The following is a 13,306-nucleotide window of genomic DNA, read 5'->3' on the forward strand; positions in this document are numbered from 1 at the left end:
TACCGTCTCTATGTCGAGATGTCTGCGACAGAAGTCACAGACTCGACAAAAATGAGTATAAACTTTTATAGGAATGGATCAATGATTTTGGAAATGTTTGACCTGCTTTCGTATTATTTGCCCAAATATATTTTCTCTGTCTTAAACTTCAAGATTTTTCATATTTTTTTTTATTAGCATCGGAATCATATCAGATGACGGGTAGCATCATTGTTATATTAATAACACTTTATACTAATTTCAGCTCACAAGTTAAAGAGGAGAAGATCGACAAAAGCCATGTAAAAATATATTTATACAATTTTTTATAATGATCATATCTCCATTTAAGGCGGCTTACGGGTGTAATTTTTTTTTTAAATATAGGATTTCGCTATTTTTTTTCTATAAATAAACTTTATGGTTGGGTTGTTGTCTCTTTGACACATTCCCCATTTCCATTCTTAAAGTCATCTGGGGCCAAACGACTTATTTTTTTCAGTTGATTTTTATCATCAAGTGAGAACTATTAGTGTAATAAATAAAATTAATCGATCATCCTTAAGCTACATTTTAAGCTCATTAGGTAATGACATTTACATGGAAGAACTATTGCAGTTGATGCAACTACTGGGAAAGGAAACCTCATTTTAATTCTAAAAAGATCAAATGGAAATATCCCTGTAAAATTGTCTTTACCGTACTTTTCTTAAAAAAACAAATAATGCTTTTTCTAGGACTTTTCTTATATGAAGTGCTTTCACTTATAAACAAAACTAAATATCTTCTGATATCTATAAACAATGAATTTATCCCATTTGAAGCTATATTATTTGATAGTTTTATTGACTTACACTTTTTCCCTGATGGTTCCCCTTCAATGTTGACACATCGTTTTTCTCCTAATGATCTACATATGAAGAAAAATTTAAAATTATAGATCAATATACAATCAGATTTGATGTGCTTCCCACTATAGCAGTGATTGTTATCTTTTTCACCACATAGGGATTTATTTCTGGTCTGTTTCTTCATTTAAATTTGTAGAAGTTAAAATATTAAGTGTACATAATTTTACCCGCCAACAAGTTTTTGATAGGTTATCATCTGCTTCTTATAAGATTGGTCATTGATGGTATTCATATAATTCAGACAGCATTTTGTCATTTTGAATTTTCGATTTTTTACAAGACCACAGGTTTACTATAATTTTAACAGAGGTCCCTATCGTCAGCTGTAGATGCTTTTTATTCATTTATATGCAGTTTTGCAATCTATTGTACAATGTTTTAATAACATAACTACCCTGGTTTAAAACAGATTTTTGTAGGTCCAGTTGTTGAAGGTTTGTAAGCTATTTCTGTTGTGCAAGTTTTCCCCACAGCTGTGGATAGTACATATGGTTTGAGTATATGTACTCCATCAGTGTGTGTTGGCAATTCATTTACTTCTTCACTGTAACATAAAATAGATCATTTCATATATCATCAATTGTCAACCAATATTTTTTGTTAGGGGACAAGTAGTAATGTAAGGTATTGAACATGCTCTTTTTTTGCACGAAAATATTTAAAATCTTTAGGTTAAATGTCACTCTCAATTTGTTTGCGAAGTATCACTTTACTAGTACAAAGGACACACCCATATCATCATTACACAAGAGAAAGAAATGACTCACTCAGAGTTTGATTAGATAAGCAAAAGTGTTAATCTAGACAACAGAAACAAATGACTCACGCAGTGTATCAATAAACAACAGATACAAATGACTCAACAAGTGTAACACAAGACAACATAAACACACAACTAACCAATTGTATCACTAGACCGGGAAACAAATGACTCTATACGTGTATCACTAGAAAAGATATAGAAATCACTCACCAAGTGTATCAATAGACATAAGAAACAAATTACTCACCAAGTGCCATTTAGTCCTTCATAAGTCAATGGTATATGACAAAGTTCTCCTATCTCACAAAGTAGTGTAGATGAGTCTGTTACTGTTGGTGCTGTAAAAGCTGGCTAAAAGAAGATTTTATCGGATGATTAAATAGATAAGTTTTATGGCTTCCCATGTCGGAAATTATTAATAAATTTGAATTATGCCATTTTCTCGAGATGTCAATAAATAAGCTACAATTTTTGTGTTAATTGCAAACGAATAAAGGAAATTCAAAACTGATTTATGTTTTATGTTTTATATATATATTTAGCATATTAGTGTATGTTCTATAATTGCAGAGTACAGTATTTTTAGTGATTTCTGTAACCCTATTTATGTATTGATTTGTAAAAATATTATTTAACCAAAATGATACTTACATTACCAAAAACAGATGGTTTTGTTGCTATAACATAAAATTCATAAATAAAATGTAAATATGAAAATATAGCCATGAAACGTCTGTTAGTAATTGTTAGAATCAAGATTTAACAAAACCATGTTCCTAAAGGAACTTGGTTGAACTTAAAAATATCCTAAATAACAATGTATCAATTTCAAATTTCATTTTTGATGTAATTCAATAACAATTTGATCTGGATGTTGTTGTAATAAGTATTGTGTCTACATAGGTACTTTAGTACTAGTAATCTTGATGTACATTTCTAAAGATGCATATCAAATGTACATCCGTAAAACTGTATATAAACTGTACATCTGTAAAGCTGCATGTAAACAGTACATCTGTTAAGCTGTACATAAACTGTTTATCTGTAAAACTGTATATTTTCAAAACTGTATATAAACTGAAACTTTGTAAAAATATACATTAACTGCACATTTTTAAATCTGTGTAAAAGCTAAACATATTGATTCTACCACTGCATCTTGTGTGATACGATATCTATCCACAGTTTATATACAGCTTTACAGCTGTACAGTTGATATAAAGCTCAACAGATGTACAGTTTATATACAGATTAACATCTGTACAGCTGATATACAGCTTTACAGATGCACAGTTTATATACAGCTTCACAGCTGTACAGTTTATATACAGCTTTACAGATGTTCATTTGATATTCATCTGTAGAACTATACATTAAGATTACTTGTACTAAAGTAGCTGTGTAAGATTCATAATGTTTGGTTGAGGCAAACTTAAGTTAAGATTATGGGAACGAAAATTTCAGCAATTCCTCCATTTGTAAAAGGCATAAATCTAGATATTAGTAAGGTTACCCATATTAAAGCTAGGTTTGTATTTTGTTGTAATAAGCATTGTATATAAGTTTCATTACATTTGGTGGAAGCAAAATGAAGGAAGAGAACGGAACAAATTTCGGAACGTACGGACAGGCAGGGGGTTAAAATAATGCCCCAACCATCCCGCGGAGGCATAAAAAGAAACAAAAAGATTATTAACAAATTCTGAAGAGTTGATCCAGCAGGCTTTCAACTATCAAGAAACATTATGAAAGAACAACATATTTCATCAAGGGTTTCTATAGAATAAATCTTAATGTAAAGGTCAAAGAACGTCAATGTAGGTCATTGTGACCTTAATATTATTGAATTGTTGATTATGTGTACAAATAATCATGTAGGCTTCTGATAAAATAGAAATGCACATAACACAAAATCAAATCTAAGGTAAAGTCCGATTGAACCGATGCACAATATACACATACAATATATATTATAAACAAAATGTTTGGGTTTGTTTTCATGCTCAAGTATATACTGTAGCTTGTCATCTCTGAAATTATTAATGTCTTATGTTTTTGCTAATGTGATTTGTCTATACGACTTTTTATTTTTCCTTGTTGACAATTGTGTTAATCTTTAAAATAATTAAATTATAACACACTGTTGATTGATGTACATCTTTTGATAGTTCTACCTATTAGGTCTGTTGGTGTTGTGCCCACATCGTTATCAATATAATTTTATGCAAGTGTGATACAATTGAGTTTAGAAATCTACAAAACCAGGTTTAATCAACAATTTTCTACATGAAATATATCTGAAAACTGCTAATATATCTGAAAACAAGCGGGATGATGTACAACAGGTAATATTAGGTTTGTGTCGACTATTGGTAGGAAAATATAGTTTTAAAGGACGTTGATGTTTTGTATACTATTACCTCTAACATCCCCCACATACATACCAATCTGATAGGTATTGAACTTTAAAACAACATGTTTCTTCAACCAAGTCATGAAATATCGTCATGCACTAAGTGAATGAAAATCTTTTTATTATAAGTACTATCTGTAATATTTACCTGAAGTTTGAATTTGATAGCAAATCTCATCTACATTCATTCTACAAAACAAATCAGTTCAAGTTCTTAAAATCAGACACTGTATATGCAAATTGTCAGATTGTTGATGAATAGTGAAATAGATAAATGTTGCTGCAAACTTTTATAGTTTGAATGGCAGATTTGGAATACTGAAAAAGATAAACTAATTATGACAGAACAATATGTTGTTCATCTTAGAAATCAAAGGAAAACATAGGACAATACAACAGACCACAACATTTGACTACATAAAGAAAAAAGTCAAAATATCTACAAACAATGCAAGTATCACAACAACCTAATAATGATCAGTGAACAAAGATAAAAAAAAAAAAAGGTAAAGGAAAGAACAAAACTTACCCAAATGATGTCTGGGTTTGAACACAAAGATGTTTAGTTCCTGGATTCTGTGGAGTAATTTTTATATCAGTAGTAAAATCTTTTGTACCATTTACAGGTGTAAGCACATATTTATCCGTATCTATTCCTGGGTCAACTTTTCCAAACTTGACTGATGGTCTACAAAAATTAAATATTAATACCTACTGATATAGTTTCTATCACATATAACGGATAACCAATAGCATTTACAACATCTATAAGTAGAATTGTTTTGAAAGAAGTTTACAAGAATGTATTCAGGAACATAAAAACAGTTGGTCAGAATGAAAAACAAAGGACATGAAAACTGACAAACTGCATGAAACTCACCGTTTACCATTGCATTGATTAGTTTTCATATTTCTTCACTGACTATTGTTTAACCTTTTAAAATATTTCTAAATATGTAACTTGCTCATGTAGATAAGTTTTGAGATCCTGGGTTTTATTTTCATATCCTAAAACCCGTTATATTTAAGTAAAACATATTTGTCATATATTTTCCGTATAATAATTTTGTGTTTCTTTCTTTGCTTTTGTAAAACACCAACGTAAGAGCAGATAACTTGGCTACATTCAATGTTGTTTAATAATTCATTATTGTTTTTCAATAAACATCTACAAATGTATATAGTTGTCAAATAATAGGGAAAGATAAAGGAAATCTATTTTTTTCAAAGAATAACCTTCCTGCCACTGAAGTAAAAAAACGCTAATTCAGGCCATGTCTGAAAGACATGAAATTCGCTTTATTTAAACCTAAGACAAAATAGCTTTGTATGCTTAAAAATAATAGTGCAATATCGAAAGCAACAGGACAATGACTTAGTGGTTTTATTTCTTCCGAGGAAAAATGGTAGAAAGCTAACACAAATACAAGAAGAGATGATACCTAATAAACATTTAAAACATTTGTACCATGGTAGTTATATATTACATACGAGATAAAGTAAATTCCAATGCAGAAACATGAATGCCTATACATAATACCTACTTGTGTCCACTAGGGTCGGTTACTGTCAATGGTAAATGACATGGAATATTCTGTACACATTTGATTATTTTAGGGACAGCTGTATTTGTAAAATGAGGTTTTTCTTGCTGAAGTGTAAAATGTCACATATAAAACATAAACAGCTACTATTTTTTTATATTTTGCTTATATGCGATTGTCGTTCTAATGGTATGACATGATTTTTTTCATTTCGATGAACATAACACATTTTTTTAAGATTTAGGACATTGTTTTATATCTCTTTTCATTTTGTCTCTGGTAGATAAATGTCGTACTGGTAATCAATCAAACCAGGTGCCCTTATATATTTCATTTATTCAAATGTTTTCAATAATAATTCAAACATAAACTCATTTATTGTAAATATGTTACTATTACAGGTGCATATACATTCAATAAAATCATAATAACTAACTGTGTCTCTTAATTGTCATTTTAACTTACGGCGAGTGTTAATAATTAAAATAATCATAACATATTGTTATAACCTCCAGAGTTTGTTTGGAATAAAATTATTATAACTTAATGTGAGTGTTTATCTTTTATATCATTATAACTGGATGTGTTAATTCCTAAAATATTTAAAGTAAAATGTCATTTTAAATCATTAAAATCATAATAACTTACTGCAGGTTTTAATACATCTAGATCTACTGCTGTTACTTTTTCTGATTTAACTGAAATAAAAATCAAATATTTGCATAGAACATATTACACCACAACAAATACCTATTACAGTTAGTATACAATGATACAATTTGAAGAAATTATATAAGATATTCAATGTACATTGCTATCCTGTGAATATATTTCCTTACCATGATTTATTTATCCATTTTGTAGATGTTCCATATAGATCTACACAATATTCTTTGTGATTCGTATTTGTTTTCTGTGAAAAATAAATATATACAAGAGGGCCTCTATAAATAAGAGCAACAGTAGTATACCGCTGTTCAAAACTCGTAAATCTATGGACAAAACCAAAATCGGGATAACAAACTAAAACTGATGGATACGCATTGAATATAAGAGGAGAACAACGACACAAAATTGAAATATAACACTCACAGAAACGGACTAAGCATTAGACAAAATCCGATGGGAATAACAGATATAACATCAAAACCAAATATATGAATTTGGGATCGAAAAGTACCGTGACACGTCTTATAGTAATATATAAGTCAGTCATTGAACCCAAATTAAATATTTGATTGGTTTGACGATACAAGTTGGCTTACCATGATTTCCCCATTTCAATACTGCACCTTTGATTTGGTAACCTGGTATGTTAAGGTGGAAGAAAATTTATATCATTAACTCCTTTGCAAAAATAGTGCTGCGTTTAAATAATAAAAAAAATCATGGAAGCGAGGCCGAGTAAGGAGTATATCGTGTCTTATGTTTAAGAAAGAAAAGTGACCATGAAATTAAAAAGTAGTTAAGGAACAAAACATGTTGTTTCAGATATGATCATGAAACCAAATTTTCGCCTATGGTGATATTTATGAGGTCCAGTTGTAATCTTGTTACATAGGTTTTATCACTAAACCATAATTCTAATGATCTTTTCAGTTTTCAAGGTTGAAGTCAATTAATTTATTTCGTAATCAACTGAGGTAAAATTCGTCCACATGAAGTAACGATTAAAGAAATGAAATATAGACTGTTTTAGAATTTATAAGTTGATCTTATCTAGTATTCAGTATCTAACTAAGTCCTATTTTGTATTTTCATTGTGGTCTATGTCTATTCTAAGGTATAATTCAAATAATTACCTTGGCAAGACTTGAAATAGGTATGTCAGTTTCTTTTCTAGCATAAAACAAGAATGTCATGTTAATCAAGAAAGCTAGAGACACTTACACTCTTAGTTTCACAAACAAGCACATATTTGTACGATTTTTTTTTAATTCCTTGGAATGTCTGAACTGACACCAGTCATTAGTCTTTCTTTCAACGCAAGTTTAATGTTTTAATGCCTTTCATTCTTGTAGTACGTGTAGATACACACACACATTACCTTATTTTACATACAAAAGTAACAATGTTAGCTGTTTTAACACAGACATTGTTTATATGTTTTCACTTGGTCTAGTTTAAATCCAGGAATAATCATACATACCAGTTTCACATTTGTTTCCTATGAATCCTGAAGGACATATACATTCCCCCTGTCCATTGTTTATTTGACATTCACCATAATGCATACAATAAACAGGAACACAAGGATCTAAAACAGTACATATGTCAAATTTATCATTTTCGTAAAAAAAATTTATTCACATAAGCAATAGTGTGTGGTTGTTTATTTGATTTTACCTTGACAACAAGTGTTATTATATACATGCAGGATAAAAAAAGAAATATTTAATCAATCTTCGAACAACTTCAGAAAAATATGCAACTGAAAAAAAAATCAAATATACTAACAGTACAAAGGACTAAATCTACTAAAAGAAAAGACAACATGCCAGTGCATTTATAGTTCAGTCAGTATAAGATCATTTTTATTATTCATACCTGTCGTGTTTGAAACTATCACTTTCAAACATCTCTCTTTGTCTAGCTGTTTCGAAATAGTCCTAAAAAGACAAAAAGTTTAATATAAATAAACTTGGCAAAACGAACTATTTTTACTGAATTGAAAAATACAAATTAGTACATTTAAAGTGAACTTATGTTTTAGGATACATTCAAGTATGTTATACATGCTGCAAATAATAAAAAAAAAATTCCAACTCAGTTTAAATCGAGGATAGCAGCAAGAGTACATTTAGTTACAATTTTGCTCATATAGAATGCTCTGATATAACCATTTATTGATTGTATCACTTGTTGATCATTATATATATTTGTTGTTATATTTTTCATACTATGTTCCATCTAAGAACTTTGGAGTAATGTAATTTGTACTGTGGGTCATCCCGTTTTTCCAACTTGCAGTAAAATAAGACATGTTTCAATAGACTTTACAATCTTTATACAGTATAAAAGTGATAAAGATTCTACAGCATCCCAACAACACTAATCGTTAAACAATAAGTATGAAATTAACCCCAGTTTTGCATTCACGCTCAATATATCCTGACATGAAAAAAAGAAAATACACAATTAATTTACTCAACACTACTTTCCCACTCTATATATCCTGAACTGAAATAAAGAAAATACACACTTCACAATACTTTTCCGCTCTATAAACAGTGAAGTTAAACAAAGACAATATGCACTAAGTGTTCATCATGTTACTTACCCAGCGTTAAATCGAACACACAGTTGTTTCTGTCCAGTTTCTGTCACCCCAGGTTTCAAAACTACATCAGTTGTACATTTGGTAGTTTGTGACGGGAATATATGTACATCTGATATAGATGTCTTGTTTGTATTTTTTAAGATAGCAGGGCTGTAAAATAGATATGAAATGTATTAATCATGTCAAAGAATAAACCTAAAGTTTTCATTATCCAAACAAATTTCTTTCGTGTTCTTATTTTTTTTCTAAAAATACTATCAGTTTATAAAAAGGACACAGATTAACTAAAGTATTTTTTTTAAATTGACAAAAGTAAAAAAATTAGCATACTTTTAAGATATATTCAAAATTTAATTTTAAAATCACATTTAATACCAACCACTTTCCATTAACTAGATTTGTCTGTAATTGAACATGACATAGGGCTCCTGTCTGACATTCTACTGTGGAGTCTGGACCTAATGTTGTTCCTGTAAAATCTGGTGTCGTCTAGAGAAAATATCAAAGTTTTATTAAAAATGTTTGTCTTGAAGAACTCTGACATATGATCAAATTGAAAAACACCGAATTGCTAAATACTACAAGTCTAAGTCAAACGATCACAAAGTAATATTACTTGTACAATGTTTCTTGCAAAACATTATTCATTCAAAGAAACTAGTCCTTCATAATAGATTATAGTTTGTAACATGTTCTTTTATTTAATTCTTCTAAACAAGACACTAAAAATGTATATATCAAAAGCTTATAATGCCCTGGCATCAGTCAAAAACTATTTTGACCTTAAACTCATATGCCTTACTGATAAAATGGTCACTAGTATGATACTCAAAATAAAAATACAACAAAACATGTTTCAAACTTAATTCACAGATCCACATCCATAAAACCAAAATTCATAGTTTATCAATGTCAATGTTCTGAAATAGATGCATTTTATAGATGCAACTTTAGTTCAGCACTTAAAAGAGGGGCAACATATACCAGAGAGAGAGTCAGTCAACTTAAAGTTGACATTTAGACCTATAATTTCAAGTGTATTGTCATATGACAAAAAAAATGATACATTAGACATTGTGTTGACATGCCTTAGAAATATCTACAGAAAACGTGAGAGGTTAAATTACGTTTTTATGAAAAGACACAATCTCAATTTGTCAGTTTGTTTTAAATTTATGAGTTTGACTGTCCCTTTGGTATCTTTCGTCCCTCTTTTATTTGATCTCATTATAATATATTAATTTTTAATCAATATTTTAACAGAATAAAAAGCCTGAAAGAATATAGAATATTTCTAAAGGTAAAAGATAAGAAAAATATATTACATACTCCTTGGTTTGTTGGTGGATCTGAAAGGAAATAAGTTTTTCTTATGTTACGTTGACAATGTGTTATTTTTTCTGCTGATAAGACATACCTCATCCGTTCCAGTGACATGTTCTAATATAAAATTTTATGAAAAAAGTTACAAACAGAAAATATCCAATAGTAAGATATTCTCGTCATGTTTGTGCACTAGTATTTATTGTTTCTCAGTTTATATGCTTGTCTCATTTTGTTTCCTATGAGGTTTTTATGTCATGTTTTGTGATCAGGTGTTTGTTTTGTTCTATTTGGAGGTCTTGATAATGCCTTGAAACTTTGTTCTTAGTGTACACAATTTATTTGGCAATTACTTCTAATCTTGTGTTGACTAAATAGATGGAAAAATCTTATTGCAAGTAAAATAAAATACAAATTATTGCGTAAACATGTACATTACCTCTTGCTTGTGTTTAATACAGAGTAAGATATTAATTGCTTTAGCATTAACTTACCAAGAACATCCACTGTAAAACATATATGGTCCTCTTTTCTGTGAAAAGACAACAATTTATAAGTCTTAACTAACACATCCTGTTTTTTTTTTAAATTTAGAAATTTAATTCATATTACAGTCATGAAAGTAATTCATGACTTGTTTCCGTTTTTAAAAAATAATAGTCATTACCATATTGTTGAATAAAGGTTTTTTCAGTTTTATATACTGTTAGACTACGATCTAATGTTCAATCTTAACTGAAATTATTTTCAGTAGGATGTCTACATAATTTCAGAATGTTCAAATTCCGATGTCAAAGCTTGGAGGTTCACTCTTTGTTTCCCCAACAATAAGAACTTTACCCCATATATCCCTGATATAGCCAAGGTTCCAGAAGGTGGCTCCAAACCAAACATGCAAACAAATAATCTAATAAATTATAACAACTGTCGTACTCAATACATATTATCATGAAGAAAACATATACAGTTAAAACTATTATTAGTGAACTGATACTTGACTGGTAAAATTTATGACACTTAATACCTTTCAGTATGCCCTGATTCGTGATTACTAAAAATAAGGGACACGACCATTTGATATTTTATTGGTATATTGCAGCACAGAGAGTTCTCTGACAATTAATACCCCCGGTTGCATATAACGTTAAACAGGTGCATAACGCGAAAACGATAAAAATGATGCCAAATTATTTTTTTCAGATTTCTGAAATGAAAATTTATAGCTAAAACACATACCCAGTTTTTGTTTTGACACACATCTGTTTCTTTCCCTCTGATGTTTGAGGTATAACAGACAGAATATGTTCATACACACCATCAGTGGACGTTAGTTTTGTACTAGGTTTGATCGTTAGGTTCATTCCATTGTCATGATCTCCGACTTCAACTGACTGATTACTAACATGTCAAATAAATAAAATGTTCTGCATTATAAGATGTAGGAATAATTACGGACATAATCACTTTTGTTTCATTAATAAAAATAATTTTAACAGTATAGATTATTCATGTTTTGTTTGTACATTTTATTATTTGTTATACCATTTCTGTAAAGTTGGTACATTTTCTGTCCTAGTTTTAATTGGATGTTCTTGTATGTACATTTTGTTAGTGCACATGATTAAATAAGAGTGAAGGTTAAAATTTCAAAAATCTTTTAGAGCAATTATAATATTGAAGTAATTGATATTAATTATTATTGAAACACATAAATGTTTTGTATAGTTAAAATGTATATATCATTAACTGAAATATAACTTCTCATGATCAGTGAAATGTGTATAAAACAACTTGAATATTAGTAGAGAGGAATAAAAATACCATATTATACATTTTTGACAACAAATTACAAATATACCTTACAATTTAAGTAATAATCATTATACTTACTTTCCCTTGACAGCAAATGGAATCAAGCATTCTATGCCCTTGTAACATTTTACTTCTCTTGGTACAACTGTATCAACAAAAGTAGGCTACAAGAAAACCCAACCATTTTATAATAATAGTAAATCATAATTAATTCATTTCGTTCCTCCTGTATGATAGACATAAACAATAATTTCAATTTATCGATATTTGTTTATTTCTGTGATTATGATTCATCATTGCATGCTACTCGCTGGATATAAGAAATCATTAGCATAACTTAAGAGTATATATGATGTCGTCAATGCAAACATAAACAACGCCAGGGGTAAAACAGTGATAAACACATTACTTAAAAATTGTCTCTCAAACTCTTTAATGGGATTGTATTGTAGCTAAAAATCATAATATCGTTTGAAAAACTGTCAATTATTTGTCAAACGATACTGGAAAGTGTGTCACTACTAAATTTGCATCTTTAATTTCAGTTACTTCATAAAATAACTATCATATCATTCAAATTCTGAATGCAAATCAACAGAGAGTAAATGAGAGAAAGGGGTAGATATCCTGCAATTTTTTTTTCTCTATTTGAGAATTTTTGTAATCAAAATAGTTAGTTTTGCCATATTTGGCACCAGTTATAAATGTTTAATGTTAACAATAGACTCGTGCGGAACTATTTTTGTCAAGTTTTATTTTATCGTATTGATTTTAACATCCAAAACAGATAAAAAATACTGATTTTTCAGAATATTGTCCAACTTTCATTCAAAAAAAGGCATAAGAAACACAGAAGGCAGACGTTGATTTACTTAGTTTAAAAGACAGAGATGTATCATGTCAACACAAAAATGTATGTTTGTTAAAATTTTTTTTTATTGTCGTTGCAAGAAAAAGAGACCATTTAATGGCTTATTACTTATTCATATTACTAACCTCTTGGTTTGCACTTCCTGTTACTGGAACAACAGATGCGGTTGAATCTAAAAAGTAACATGAGTGCTAAAAATTCAAGATTTCTTTCATTTTTCAAATTTGAGAATTTTGAAATAAATAATGAATTGTATCTTGCTCATGACTGTCCATCTGAAGTTAAACCTATTTATATAACATATTTTCCCCATGCATTACCTATATTTTTTATATATATATAAAAATTCGCAAACAAGTCAGATGCCATGATATCAGTGGTTGTTGTTAGTTTATGTCCTTCTTATTCAT

At 29.3% G+C, this 13,306-nt stretch overlaps 1 protein-coding gene across 1 annotated transcript in view; it reads right to left on the minus strand.

Annotated features, from left to right (window-relative positions):
* LOC134710867 (uncharacterized) overlaps positions 1–13,306 on the minus strand; it is a 93,384-nt gene that overhangs the window by 15,673 nt on the left and 64,405 nt on the right. The window contains exons 61-77 of the mRNA XM_063571278.1: positions 13,022–13,068; positions 12,104–12,189; positions 11,450–11,611; positions 10,708–10,745; positions 10,220–10,239; positions 9,270–9,379; positions 8,891–9,040; positions 8,158–8,219; positions 7,760–7,867; positions 6,259–6,308; positions 5,611–5,717; positions 4,596–4,754; positions 4,215–4,255; positions 2,305–2,330; positions 1,901–2,004; positions 1,285–1,434; positions 834–889 (exon numbers count right to left, since the gene is read on the minus strand). Of these exons, the coding sequence (XP_063427348.1) occupies positions 834–889; positions 1,285–1,434; positions 1,901–2,004; positions 2,305–2,330; positions 4,215–4,255; positions 4,596–4,754; positions 5,611–5,717; positions 6,259–6,308; positions 7,760–7,867; positions 8,158–8,219; positions 8,891–9,040; positions 9,270–9,379; positions 10,220–10,239; positions 10,708–10,745; positions 11,450–11,611; positions 12,104–12,189; positions 13,022–13,068 (1,476 nt within the window). The remainder of the gene's footprint in view (positions 1–833; positions 890–1,284; positions 1,435–1,900; positions 2,005–2,304; positions 2,331–4,214; positions 4,256–4,595; positions 4,755–5,610; positions 5,718–6,258; positions 6,309–7,759; positions 7,868–8,157; positions 8,220–8,890; positions 9,041–9,269; positions 9,380–10,219; positions 10,240–10,707; positions 10,746–11,449; positions 11,612–12,103; positions 12,190–13,021; positions 13,069–13,306) is intronic.

Source organism: Mytilus trossulus, chromosome 3 (assembly GCF_036588685.1).
Source record: "Mytilus trossulus isolate FHL-02 chromosome 3, PNRI_Mtr1.1.1.hap1, whole genome shotgun sequence".
NCBI lineage: Eukaryota > Metazoa > Mollusca > Bivalvia > Mytilida > Mytilidae > Mytilus > Mytilus trossulus.